This window comes from Saccostrea echinata, unplaced genomic scaffold, assembly GCF_033153115.1.
Source record: "Saccostrea echinata isolate AGI-Se365-2 ecotype Australia unplaced genomic scaffold, CSIRO_AGI_Sech_v1 ptg000085l, whole genome shotgun sequence".
In the NCBI taxonomy this organism is placed as follows: Eukaryota; Metazoa; Mollusca; class Bivalvia; order Ostreida; family Ostreidae; genus Saccostrea; species Saccostrea echinata.
The window spans coordinates 403,931-417,511 of NW_026889834.1; the positions used below are offsets into that span (position 1 = coordinate 403,931).

The 13,581-nt window shown below is 40.2% G+C and overlaps 1 protein-coding gene across 1 annotated transcript in view; it reads right to left on the minus strand.

Moving 5' to 3' along the window:
- LOC133176948 (low-density lipoprotein receptor-related protein 4-like) overlaps positions 1–2,941 on the minus strand; it is a 59,329-nt gene extending 56,388 nt beyond the window's left edge. The window contains exons 1-2 of the mRNA XM_061312012.1: positions 2,743–2,941; positions 2,342–2,394 (exon numbers count right to left, since the gene is read on the minus strand). Of these exons, the coding sequence (XP_061167996.1) occupies positions 2,342–2,394; positions 2,743–2,941 (252 nt within the window). The remainder of the gene's footprint in view (positions 1–2,341; positions 2,395–2,742) is intronic.
- Positions 2,942–13,581: the final 10,640 nt, after the last annotated feature.

A 13,581-nucleotide genomic window follows, 5' to 3' on the forward strand; every position in this document is an offset into this window, starting at 1 on the left:
TCCCGATCAAGGAAGACAGGTTTTTTTTTATTTAACAGGAAGATTGGCAATAAATAACTTCCCGACATTCGATATCAATTATATTCCTTAAAGGGTTATACTTTGTAAAATAAAATGGTATTCCGGATATTATATTGAGTGGAAACATCACAAATTATCAGGTAAGAATAGGGATGTCACTTGAGGGCGCTTGCGCCTAAGAGTGACAACTTTACTCACATCTGATAATTCGTGATGTCTCCCTTCTGAAAAGTCCATACTAGTCTTACAGAGCCAACTAGACCCAACCTTACACCTAAGCAGTCCCAGAAAGCAGTCCCAGGGACTGCTTTGGGACCGCTATGGGACTGCTTTAGAAAGCAGACCCAGCAGTCCCAGGGACTGCTTTCTGGGACTGCTTTGTTCACTCATGCGTGAAAAAGGTTCTGAGTGACATGATAGCTCCGCCCCTTGTGTATTTGCAGGCTCCCTGTTGTTGTTTTGTTAATTTCAGCAGAGAGGTTTTTTAGTTCAAAATTAAAAAAAAACAACAAGGATTTCTTACAATTTTTTTTTTTTTTGAAAATAAGTAGAGACATTTATACATGTAATTACTAAATGTCTTCAAGGGCTGCTAATTTACACAATTTTGTCTAGAATGTCAGGAGATGATTTTTATCCCTTAAATTAAACTTTTATACAGGTGTTTGAAACAAAAATTATCTAGGCCTATTTAATTAATTAATGCTGTCAAATTATATACTCAAAGTTTGCATCAGCACTGTTTAAAAAAATAAAATAAAATTCAAACAAACTTGTCATATCAGTTAGATATTCAGAGGGACGTACTGTACTGGATTTTTTTCTTAATTGAAAAAGCTAATACCATGCTAGATAAAAAGAGTATTCCATGCTATTTATTTTTTTTAACGCCCTCAAACAAAACCCTAATAATTTATTAAATGATCATGAAATAAAAGTATTCTGGCATTCTTACGTCACATAAACAATGTGAATAATAATTGGGGGATTTATTTATGAATTATTTTTTATTTATTTATAAACAAGTTATTAAAAGAGTATATTTATTTAAAAAATAAACATTTGAAAATATCTGAAATTGTGATTTGTTTCTTATTTGTTTTGTTTGTGTTTACCTGGCCGATTAATAAATACAATTGTATAAAACCGTGTCAACACGGGAATGATTAGCAGAAAGTCAATGCATTTTATTTGGGTATCAGTGTTACACATCGCTGAACATGCTGGTCAACAATGACACTAATTTCAATCAATGTACAGCAAAAAATCTTTGTTTCAATTAATAAATTTATTTCGGGATTTATTAATTTTAAACATAATCTGATTTACAGATGTACATTCGAACATTCATAATATAATGAAACACTTAAAACTGAGTGTTAATTTTTCCTGTTACATAGAGAATCTAACGATAATTAAAAGGGCAAGTTAGTGTAAAAAACCATGACTGAAAAATAAAATTCGGCAAAATTTAACAAAGATTTTTTCAAAAGCTCCAATACTTAAGAAAATTGCGTTCAGAGTATACTATGGTAATCGGCCTTGCTCTATAATTAAAAGATCTATTTAAAGCTAATTCTGGTAAAAAATAAACAATTCAAGTTTAATTTTCTATAAAAAAAAAAATAAAAAAATAAATATGGAAACCAATATCAATCACAGAAAAAAATGATTTATTTTTAATAGGTGTGAACGTCTTCTTCGTTCAATAATGATTAATATTTGTTTCTATATGCGTACTGTGATTTTCTTAACAGTTCAGAAATGACTGTCGCATAAGAATTGTAAATATCTGTTGATACTACTCAGAAAGAAATGCATCATCAATTTCAACTGCCTTTTATAGTTACATTATTTATTGGTAATCTCATTTCTGAGTAAGCTCCGCCCATCAAATTATTTAACCCCGCCCACTGGGACCGCTCTGGGATTGTTCTGGGACCGCTGTGGGACTGCTTTAGCAGTCCCAGAAAGCAGTCCCAGGGACTGCTTTGTGTCAGGTTGGGTCTGGTTGGTACTGTATAATCCTGAAATATCTTAATTAACAATAAAATAAAGAAAGATATCTCTAACCTATTGTGTTATCCTATCCACTCTTCCACTCTTCTCATTCCATACTTTAAAAGTATGTCATGCAACAGACACCACTTTAATGCCCCCGTTAGAATTTATGGTTTACCGCATATATATATATATATATATATATATATATATATATATATATATATATATATATATATATATATATATATATATATATATATATATATATATATATATATATATATCATCTGAAGGGAGACAACAACAAAGTTGTCACCCTGCACGTTAGGGAGACATCACGAATTCTATCCAGCTTTTGGAGAACTGCTCCTAATTTATAAACCAGTCAGATTGACTGTATAATTCTGAAGGATAATAATGTATTTTGTCACCTTAGAATAACCTTCCGTCAGTTGGCATGATTACTACACGTACTACTACTCTTTTGGATTATTATGACTATGAAATTTCAGTACATTTATTTAAACTGCATGTATCTGCATGAACTGGTGATAAAATAAGGAACAATAACAATATGTCCTCCATCCTTCAACTTTGCTGAGGCATATATGTACCTTTAGGGTGACAATAATCACCTGATTGTTAATAGAGAAATTGATTCACATGTAAATTTTACAATTTTCTAAAACTTCAAAAGTTTTATAAATAAACACGTACCTGTTGTAACAGAAACACTGGCTAGCGGTGTTACCGTGCTTTTAATTATATTCAATTCTTTCAGTTCATTACTATTGCTGTCCACAAAATAGATAAGATGTAAGTTGGCATCAACTGCAAATGTCTCAATAGCAGAGTAAGACAATTCAATAATGGGAAACCATACATCTCTACCACTGACAAATCGCACTTCCAGCATTCCAAATTGCGTTGCATTGCTTATAATAAAGCCTCTATCATGGAACCAAGAGCGGTCTACATAAAATTTGATAAATAAAAGAAAAGAAATATCTACTTCTATAATAATAATGAATTTGAACATTTTAGTTTTAATGTGAATGTTATCATATAAGTTGTGTATTATTTTCTCAAATACTTAATTGAAATAAAAAGTTTACCTGTGCATGACCGACCATCTGAGGACAGTATGTAACCATCAGCACAGAGGCATTTAGCTCCTTCAGGAGTGTTTACACATATCTGCTGACAGCCTCGAGAAGAACACAGATCTATTCGTCAAAAAAAAAAAATGAAAATGAGGCATTATATAATATTACATACCGGGTACATAGGAATATATGTAATGGCATTCAAAAACAAATGACCAAAGAGCCTTCAAGGGCACCTAAGTATAATGCATTCCTGTAAAGGAATCATAGAATGGCATTTCAATTATGTAATAAAGCAAAGCTAACTGAGAGAAGGAGATATGTTGGAGAAAATAAGAGAGGTCAAACATCAAAAATGATTTTTAAGTATTATTAAAAGATTTTATGTTAATTGGAATCACAGGCACCTGACGTTACTTATTTTGTTTTAAATATACCCCTACCTAATAATACACAAGGTACACATCGGGCGCCATCATGAATTTTCTAGGTCGGTCACATCAATTTGTATTTCGTCTGAAACTCCGTGAAGTAAATTCCCTGCAACCATATTCTTTCTGTGGTCAGTCTTTCGAGGTCTCAACTTACGGATAGTGCAACCAGAAGGGCGCATCACACTTGCAAATACCAAAAATCTCTTGTCAAACTCCATCTACTGCTTCAACAATCCGAGATTGGTCAATATATTTGTAAGATTTATTTTTAAAAGTTAACAGTTAAAGTTAGTATTGATCCCAAAAAAATCTTTCAGACAGTAATACAACGTAATATAAGAACATTCATTTTATTTCCCCAAAAATAACCTCGATATAACTGACCAAAGCGATTATATTTTGTATGTCGAAGATCAGACTGATGAACATTTTTATTGCGAGAAAAAATATTGAGTCGGTTTAAAGTCCCTACTTGCACGCACTGAACATATTTAATAACACTGTCATTATTGATGTACTGTCTTGGCGTTATCCGTCGAGAATATCGACTTTATTTAAACCAGTTAAAATATTACGCGCGTGTGTGTGGGTGAGAGGGGTCACTCTTAAATTATTCCATGGATTGTTGAGATCTGCAATTTTAAGTATTGACAGTAGTGACATGGCAACATTTTTATCTTTATTGTCGGATCCATTTTTTTTGTGTGACAGATATTCATGTCGTGGTCTCGGAGGTGCTGGGCACGGATTTCCCTGCTACCTCCGACCACGTGGTACACGACACGCACCTGCTGTGACGTTTTCCTATCCTCGCTCTCTCTTTTCTGTTACCTGCTGCAGAGTACAGACGTTTTTCTGTCAGCTCCGTCATTATTATATTTGTACATATACATGTATAAAGTATATAGCGGGCACTTGTAAATTGCGGATTATTTTACCAGTGTTTTCTCTGTTCCGCCATCACCGCACTTGGGTATCATAGAGAGAAACGCTTTATTGGTGCGGCGTTCCAGGGTATTTTAGTTTAACTGCGGGGTAATACCTAGCCTGCACGTGTAAGTGCCCGTCGCCATCTTGGATAATTTCCGAGATGTAAGGCAACAGTATTTGTTTTATCTTATTTTGTTTATACGTTTATACTTGAGTTTGTTGTTTAGCAGATTAACAGGTGTATGTAAATTTATATTCTGCCGTGTTAGTGATTGCCGGGCATAATGGACCGAGATTTCAGTTCCTTTGGTGTGGGGAGGGGGATTTTGAGGCCTAGTGGAGATTTGGACGCTCGTGTTTGGGGGAAATGACGAAGAGGGTCTAGTGAATACCCCGGGAGGGCGCAGTCCGCGCGTGAAGTCCCGCCTTCCGGAAGCTTGAGGTTTGCTCCGGATGTGTATAGTACACCGATGCCCCAAGGGGAAGGTGCCCCGGATAATGTCACCGTACCCGGTACGGGGGCGGAGACATGTCGCTTACACGGGGGGCTGATTCTGATGGGTCTTTGAAGACATCCGGTTTCAAGCAGTTTTATTCCCTGCTCCAGGAAAGACAGACTATCCTGGAGGGGGTCGTTGACCGAATTCAGGGGGAGATGGGTCAATGTACATGTAAAAGGGATATTAGTCAGATTCAGGGAAATATTTCCCAAGTTCAGGTTGACCTTGGTGCGGTTAATAGCAGGGTAGACAGCCTCGGTCAGGATGTAGGGGCCCTGCGTGGAGACATTTGTTTATTGCGCACATATATTAACTCTCAGCTCGGATCCGTGGAAAAGAATATGGGTTCCATGGACAAGAATATGGGTTTCATGGAAAATAATATGGGGACTCAGTTAAGTGAAATAACTCAAATGCTTGCGGGAATGATGAAATCTGACAAACCGCAGTCAGTAACTAAACTGCAGGAGCTCAAGGTCACTGCCAGTATGACTGTAATGATTAGTAGCCAGGGGAGTCCCTGGGTTCCTAGCTCATTGACAGAGCAGTGCCTTCCCGTTGAGCAGCCTGTAGCTAGTTTGTCGAGTCCCGGATCTGTTTCTATCCATAATTCTGGGGTCAAGTCTGTTTCTGCATATGAAGGTCAGCCACTTTTTTCAATAGGCTACAAAAGTCTTGGCTTGGGCTTGCCGAGTACTATTACATTTGGCTCGTTCTTATCAGGGGACAAAATGAGTGGGAAATATCCTATACATCCCAGCATGGGCCCACCCGTCCCGGGCCATGCTGCTGGGAGTATGGGCATGCCAATTACGGCACCCACTGCATCTGTGTATTCTAGTGCAGCTTACCTGGGTAGTCAAGAGTTCTGGCTACTATGGTGGATTGGTTGGGCAGTCGGCGGCACTAGGGGGAGGGCAGTCATTTGTACCTGGAATAGGTGGGTGGTCTTGGGTACCTCAAGGTCACACTTTAATGACTACTGCCGATACATCTCAATTTTCCGAGTTTAATTCCTCCTGGTACTCGGGGTAGCGTGAGCAGGAATATTCAGGCTGAAATAAAGTGGATGAAGTACAATGGGGATGTAGAGTGGAGACCATTCTATTCAAAATTCTCCACAATCGCGGAATACCATCAGTGGGGTGACCCACTTCGTCTGTTTGCCCTAAGTTTGACATTGGATGGGGGCAGCGCTCAAGTACTTCGATATCCTGCGTCGCAGGGGGACCCTGTTTAGTTCCCGAGAAGTTGTCCTCCGGATGGAGGAGAGGTTTGGTAAAAGTTCCTTAAGGGCAGCCGCACAGCTGGAATTCAGCTCGATAGCCCAAAAGCCAGAAGGAACAGTGGGCAGATAAGGTCATGGACAATGCCCAGAAGGCCTTTGGTGGCGGAACCTCGCCCGAAATATTCCAGGAGCAGCTAGGTGTTAGATTTGCTCTGGGCTGCAGTGATGGTGTGGCGGGTCAACAGTAGATCAACAATCCCCCATCTGGCGGAGGCAATAAAAAAGAGTAAAAACTTACCAGTTAAGCCGCCGAGCAGTGCTGTAAGGTCCGTTTCCTCGGAGCGGGACCGTGAATGGCGGGAAGATTCTCGCTCGCCTCCTGCTCACCGAAGTAAGCTCTCGGACTCCGAGTGCCGAGATAAGTCAAAGGACCCGAAAACTGGTTCCACTCACGACTCTAGGGAGAGTAGTAGGGGCCGTAGCCCAACTCGTAAACCTATGAGGGGGAAATCAGCAAGTCAATGACGCTGTTATGACCTTAATTGTCCGCGTAGGAGCAACCCAGAGTCCCTGTGCTCGTGTCTGAAAAAATCTGCTGAGACTAGGTCTAGGGAGCGTTCGTCTAGTGCTAGTAGGGTTAGATTTTCTGATACTCCAAATGTCAAGGCCCTCTGTAAGGTCAGGTAGTCGAAGTATAGGCTCAGGTACGTGGCGAATCCCTAAACTTTTAGGAGGCCAGCAAATTAAGGTGATATAGATACGGCAGCTGACATCACAATAATCTCGGGGGAGGTGTATAAGTCATTGAGGCTGCAGCCTGAAATTGTTAGGGACACTAATGTTAGGCTTGCAGGCGAGGGGGCTGGGATGACCGCCCAGTACCGCGGAAGTTTAAATCTTCGCATCGGGGATTATGATTTTGCTCACCCGATTTATGTTGGCTCCTTACAAGATGAAATCTTTCTGGGAATCGATTTCCTGCGCGCACATAGCGCAGAGGTTTCATGCAAAGCAGGAACGCTAAGGGTCAAGGGCATAAACACGACTTTTGCCCTGAGTTCTTAAGAGACAGTGCCAGTACTCGATGCGGTTTAAGTCCGCAGGGTGCGGGTTCCTCCGCACACTGCCCAAGTTATCGAGTGCGCCCTTTGTGTGAAAATGCCAGAGTTTATGCTAGAGCCTGCCAGTATTTTTCCGCCTGGTATAGTGGCTTTGCGGACATATAATGCCTCAGGAATTAAAGCCAAACTATGTATACTAAACCTGACTGACAGAAGTCATATAATCAAGACTGGTACTAAAGTAGGGGAAGCCGCCCCTGCTATGTCTGTTAATACTACCGATCCCACAGTGCGCCGCTTGTCAGCAGAGGGGGAGACTAGTCATAAACATATAGCCCCACTCCTAGATCAGTAAGGGAAGAGTGCGCCTGTGGAGGTGAAGTCTCAAACTGTAGAGCTAGTTAAAGAATTAGCTGATGTCTTTGCTGTCGATGACCTTGCCCTCGAATTTTTTTCCGAGATAGAGCATTGGATAGATACTGGCGATACACTTCCCGTTAAACAGCGGAGGCGCCGCACTCCTGCTGTGTTCCAGGGGGAGGAAGAGGGTCATCTAGACAAAATGTAAGAGGCCGGAGTTATCCAGCCATCTTCCTCAGATTGGGTGTCTGCCCCGGTCCTAGTCAGGCAGAAGGAGAGTAGTGTCCGCTGGTACGTGGACTACATAGCCCTAAATAAGGTGAAAGTCAAGGACACGTACCCTCTACCGCTCATCGAAGAGTGCATGGACACGTTAGCGGGAAACCGCTTGTTTTCCAAACTGGATGCCAATGCAGCCTATTGGCAAATTAAATTAGCTCCGAAAGACCGGAAAAGACAGCCTTTATTACTAAATACGAACTATTTGAATTCACTAGAATGGGGTTCAGTCCGTGCAATGCCCCTGCAACCTTCGCTAGGGCCATCAATCTGGTTTTTCACATACTTGACTGGAAAATTGCATTAGCCCTTCTCGATGATCAACTACTGCTGGGGATTTCAGCACAGGCTCACATTGATAACCTGAGACAAGTGTTTGAGCGATTCCGAGCACATGGTCTTAAGTTTAAGCCTCGGAAGTGTGAGCTATTTAAAACTAAAGTTGAGTTCCGTGAGCGAGCACGGAGTCGAGATGGGGGACCAGTACATTGCGGCAGTACGTGACTGGCCTGTTTCTTGCGATGTGAAGGGCGTTGGGCATTTCCCAGGCTTCGCCAACTATCACCGCAGTTTCATTCCCCAGTTCTCGAGAATCGTGGCTCCACTGTACGCGGTTACCGGAAAGAGTGGTTTCCGGTGGGGGACAGAACAACAAAGTGCCTTCGAGGAACTCATCCAATTAATGACAAAACCCCCAGTACTTGCTATTCCAAACCGTACAGGACACTTCATTCTGGATACTGACGCCTCGTATCATGTCGTAGGCGGGGAACTCAGCCAAGTCCAGAATGGAAGAGAGAGAACAATCGGGTATGGCAGCGTAGTGCTGTCATCTGAACAGCGCAGGTATTGCACTACCAGAAAGGAGTTGCTGGCTGTTACCAAATTTACAAGACAATTTCGCCATTACCTGCTGGGTCGGGAGTTCACAGTCCGGACAGTCCACCACAGCCTAGTCTGGCTGATGAACTTTAAGCATTTTATTGTTCCCATTTTGCATTTTTTTTTTTTTTCATTTTAATATTAAAATAATATTCAAAATTTCAACGTAATTACAACACGCCGCTTTACCGCTTTAGATTCACCAAAAAACTGACAAATACGGAATTCCCATTAGCATATTGGTGTAAACTTCTGCCCCCCCCCCCCCCCCCCCCCACACACACACCTCTTTAGCGATTTCGCGGATTGTTGAACCAGTAGATCGAGTTTGACGAGATATTTTCAATATTTGGAAGTGTGATGCGCCCCTCTGGTTGCACTGTCCGTAAATTAAGACCTCGAAAGACAGACCTCAGAATTGTGGTTGCAGGGAATTTATTTCACGGAGTTTCAGACGAAAATACAAGTTGATGTGACCGACCGAAAAAATTCAAGATGGCGCCCGACGTGTACCTTGTGTTTTCTTAGGTAGGGACATATATTTTTTTATTAAAAGAAAAAAAAGTAACGTCAGGTACCTGTGATTGGAATGCACTGAGTATATATTGAAAGAGTTATCGCGCTTGCATTATCCTTGGAAATTTTTGGCGTTGCCAAATTAGGAAAGGCAAATGTAAGTGATTCATGGAAACGAAAGTTATATGCCCAATGGAAATCGTGCGCAGGAAAAATCTGGTATCAGTCGTTCATATAGCGTGGCTTTTCAGTTTCTTTTAGGACGCCGCGAATAGTGTATGTGCATTGGATATCTTCAAATTATTTTAAGCAGTAAGTATATAGAAAGAGTATAGACAATAGTAACGTGCATGCATCTTCATAAATTCCCATCTCATATAATAGTGTTACAGAAAATCCTCGGTCTAGTGCATTGCCCGTCGGCACTGAGTCAAATAAAGCAAAGAGAAAAAGGGATTTGCCAGCACAACAGTGCAATAGAAGCTCTTGTGTCGGAACAAAGCGTGGCCAAGATTTGATCTAATCAGTGTATTGATTTTGTTATACTGTTATCAAAGGAAAAAAAGAAGGGCAAGTTCTTTCTGCAAGTAGAGATATAGTGATACTCAGGGGAAGTTAACCATATACCAAGTTGAAAATGATGCCGAAAACAACTCAAGCGTTTCTTCTACGCATGAATGGATTACAGCATATACAGGTATGCAGCAATATATTGTATAAAATAGCCTGAACAGAAGGCACAATTAGCCAAGCATGTAGAGGTAGTAAGAGATATTACTGTTGCCAAAGGTAACTGGAAAAAGTATGATGCAGAATTTAGAAAGCTTGTATCACAAGAACAGGTGGCATAGGGGATGTTCTCATGGAATTGTATGTATTCCACCATATTTCAAGTTGAAGACTACACCTTGTATTTCCTACAAATAAACATCGACTTTTGCTTCCAAACTTTTTAATTACAAAAAAAACTTTACATGGCCTGGATATCGAATATCTGAAACATAATACTTCTTCGTGTTCATGTTCTTCTTCACCTATAACTATAGTCCTGCTGGACACGTTATTACTAGTGACGTTAATATAGTTAATAACGAGGACTTTAGATCACTAATTTTAAAAGGTTCTAAATATAGGGAACCCCGATCCTTTAACTGGAGTCGTAATTTCATACTTATTATGGATTCTGTAGAGGATTACGCCAGGCGTTGGGTCATACATGAAAAAGAAGACCTTCACACTTTATCTGAATGGATTAAATGTATCAGATATATGCTAAAATCTCGCATTAATCGATTGAAGGGCCGTATGAAGACCATCTATCCTACTGTATTCAATAATTCAGACCGTTCACGGTAGCTCAGTCGGTAGAGCGCACGCTTCGTGATCGGGAGGTAATAAGTTCGAATCTCGACCGCGACTGACTTAAGTCGATAAAAAATGGGTAGCAACTGTTCCTTCGCCATGCGCTCGGCACTTTGAAATGAAAGTTGCGGGTCCTTCAGATGAGACCTTAAAAACCGAGGCCCCGTGTCACGGCAGGCGTTGGCACGATAAAGATCCCTCACTGCTCAATGGCCCTTAGTGCCGAGTAAAGGTCAAAATTTGAAGCCCTTCACCGGTATATGGTGACGTCTCTATATGAGTGAAAAATTCTCGAATGGGACGTAAAACAATATACAATCAATCAATAATTCAGAAGTGAAAAGAGAATTAGATAGATTTCACGATCAGTACGTACTGGTCCCTGCTGACAAAGCAGGTAACAACATTGTCTTTGTTTGTAAGGCTCATTATATAAATTGTATTTTAGAGGAACTAGGATTTAATTGTACAAGTCGTAATCCAACTTATACCGATAGCTTCCTTTCTAAGGAGGAAATTCTTCAAAATCATATGTCAGTTTTGAATATTTTTGATATTCCCAACAACCAAAATGAATTTGAATTACCGTACCTATTTTGGATTCCGAAACTTCATAAAAATCCTTACAAACAAAGATACATAGCGGGTTCCAATAAATGGTCTACCAAGCCTCTTTTTTTAATCCTCACTAAGATATTAACAGTAGTGAAGGAGAAGTACTGTGCAAAAATATATTCGAGAAGTGGTGTAAATCAGATGTGGATACTAAAAAAATCAAAGGAACTTTTGGAATATGAAATCACAAAATTTTACCAAAATCAACAACATAAAAACTTACGACTTTTCAACTTTATATACAACTATTCCCCACGATATTCCCCAGACTTTCTGACATCGTTGTCAGCTACTTTTTTAATGGAAGTGAAATTCGTAAATTTACTTACCTACTCATTGGTCATTTGCAAAATTACTTTGTTAAAAAAACAATCTGATTGTACACACAAGTACTCTAAAGTTGACATTAAAAAGATGCTCGAGTTTCTGATTGACAATATGTATGTTGTTTTTGGAGACCAGGTCTTCCAACAATCTATTGGAATTCCCATGGGTACCAATTGCGCCACGTTATTAGAAGACCTATTTTTGTATTCATATGAAGCAAAATTTGTTCAAAATCTTTTACGTGAAAAGAAGAAAACACTTGCTGTGGCCTTCAACTCGACATTTAGACACATCGACGACGTATAGGCAATTAACAATTGTTATTTCCATTCTTTTGTCGACACGATATATCTTGGTGACCTTGTGATAAAAGATATCACAGAGTCTGACACATCTGTATTTTATTAGAAAAAGACGTTAATGGTAATCTAACAACAAAGCTTTATGATAGACGTGATGACTAACTTTCAATCGTCAACTTCCTTTACTTACGCAGCAATATACACTTATCATCTACATACGGGGTTCATATCTCTCAGTTGATTCGATACGCCATAGCATGATCTTTGTATGAACAATTTCTAAAACGAGGTACGTTATTGACAAACAAGTTGATGAAACAAGAATATCAGCAGTCTCGTTTAAAGTCATCATTTCGTAAGTTCTAGTCGCCCGCGTGGCGCAGTGGTTAGAGCGTCTGCTCTAGAGTCGCGAAGTAAGGAGTTGATCCTTACGTCGCAGGTTCAAATCCCACTGTGGGACATGGAGACCGGTCCTTCGGATGAGACCGTATAAACCGAGGTCCCGTGACGCAGTAGGTGCTGGCACGAAAAAGATCTCTCACTGCTCAATGGCCGCAATTGCCGAGTATAGGACAAAATTTCCAGCTCTCCACCGGCAAGTGGTTGCGTCTCCATATGAGTGAAAAATTCTCGAGAGGGACGTTAAACAACACACAATCAATCAATCAATCGTAATTAAGTTCTATGGTCGATACAATGACCTTGTCAGCAAATATAATCTTTCTTTAAGTCAAATGGTACGGAAGCCGGTTGGTGCCAGGTAGAAAAAATATTTTATCTGGCGGCCGCCAGATAACTTTCTGGCGGCCGCCAGATCTTTTTATCTGGCGGCCGCCAGAAAATTATATGGCGGCCGCCAAATATTTATCTGGCGGCCGCCAGATAATTATTTGGCGGCCGCCAGAAAGTTATCTGGCGGCCGCCAGATAAAATATTTTTCTACCTGGCACCTACCGGCTTCCGTAAAATGGTGACTGAATTTTTTTATAGTTATTGTTAGGCCATTATTTACACACTGAATTGTCGACAGATTTTTCCGTTATTTCCCGATCATGAAAAGGGGCACACGGCAGGTGTGACCGGTCTGCAGGGGATGCTCACACCTCCATGGCACCTGATCCCACCTTTGATGTCTTAGAGGTCCGTGTTTGCTTAGCTGCAATAATGTAGCCCTCTCCGATTTTTTTTAATCTGATATTTTCAGGAGAGGGCTACAATTCCACTGCATCTCCGTAATGGTGCAAATATATTTTTTAGATACGGGCGACTGCAGGCAAAATAAATTGTTTTTGCATTCAACTTACTTCCAATAAGAGGGAATTTTTATTCACTATCAACATCATAGCCCTTTATACGCGAAAACCAAGTAAAATAAATCTGCGTGTTTTCCAGTCGTTCACCTCAGCAGCCATGACAGTTCTCGCGTGATGTACTGAGACTTGCGCTTGAAATTTAGAATCACTTGATAATGTAAATGTCGGTGTTGATAAATGTTTGTGTTGTATGATATAACTAAACATCGATAAATAAAAGCATTCCACGTGATATTTTTATCATAAACAGTGATATTTATGCTTCTAATAAGGGAAATCCATACAGATCCGCTCCCCTAGATCCCAAATTCTCATTGGTTGTCCCAAAAATAAAATCGATC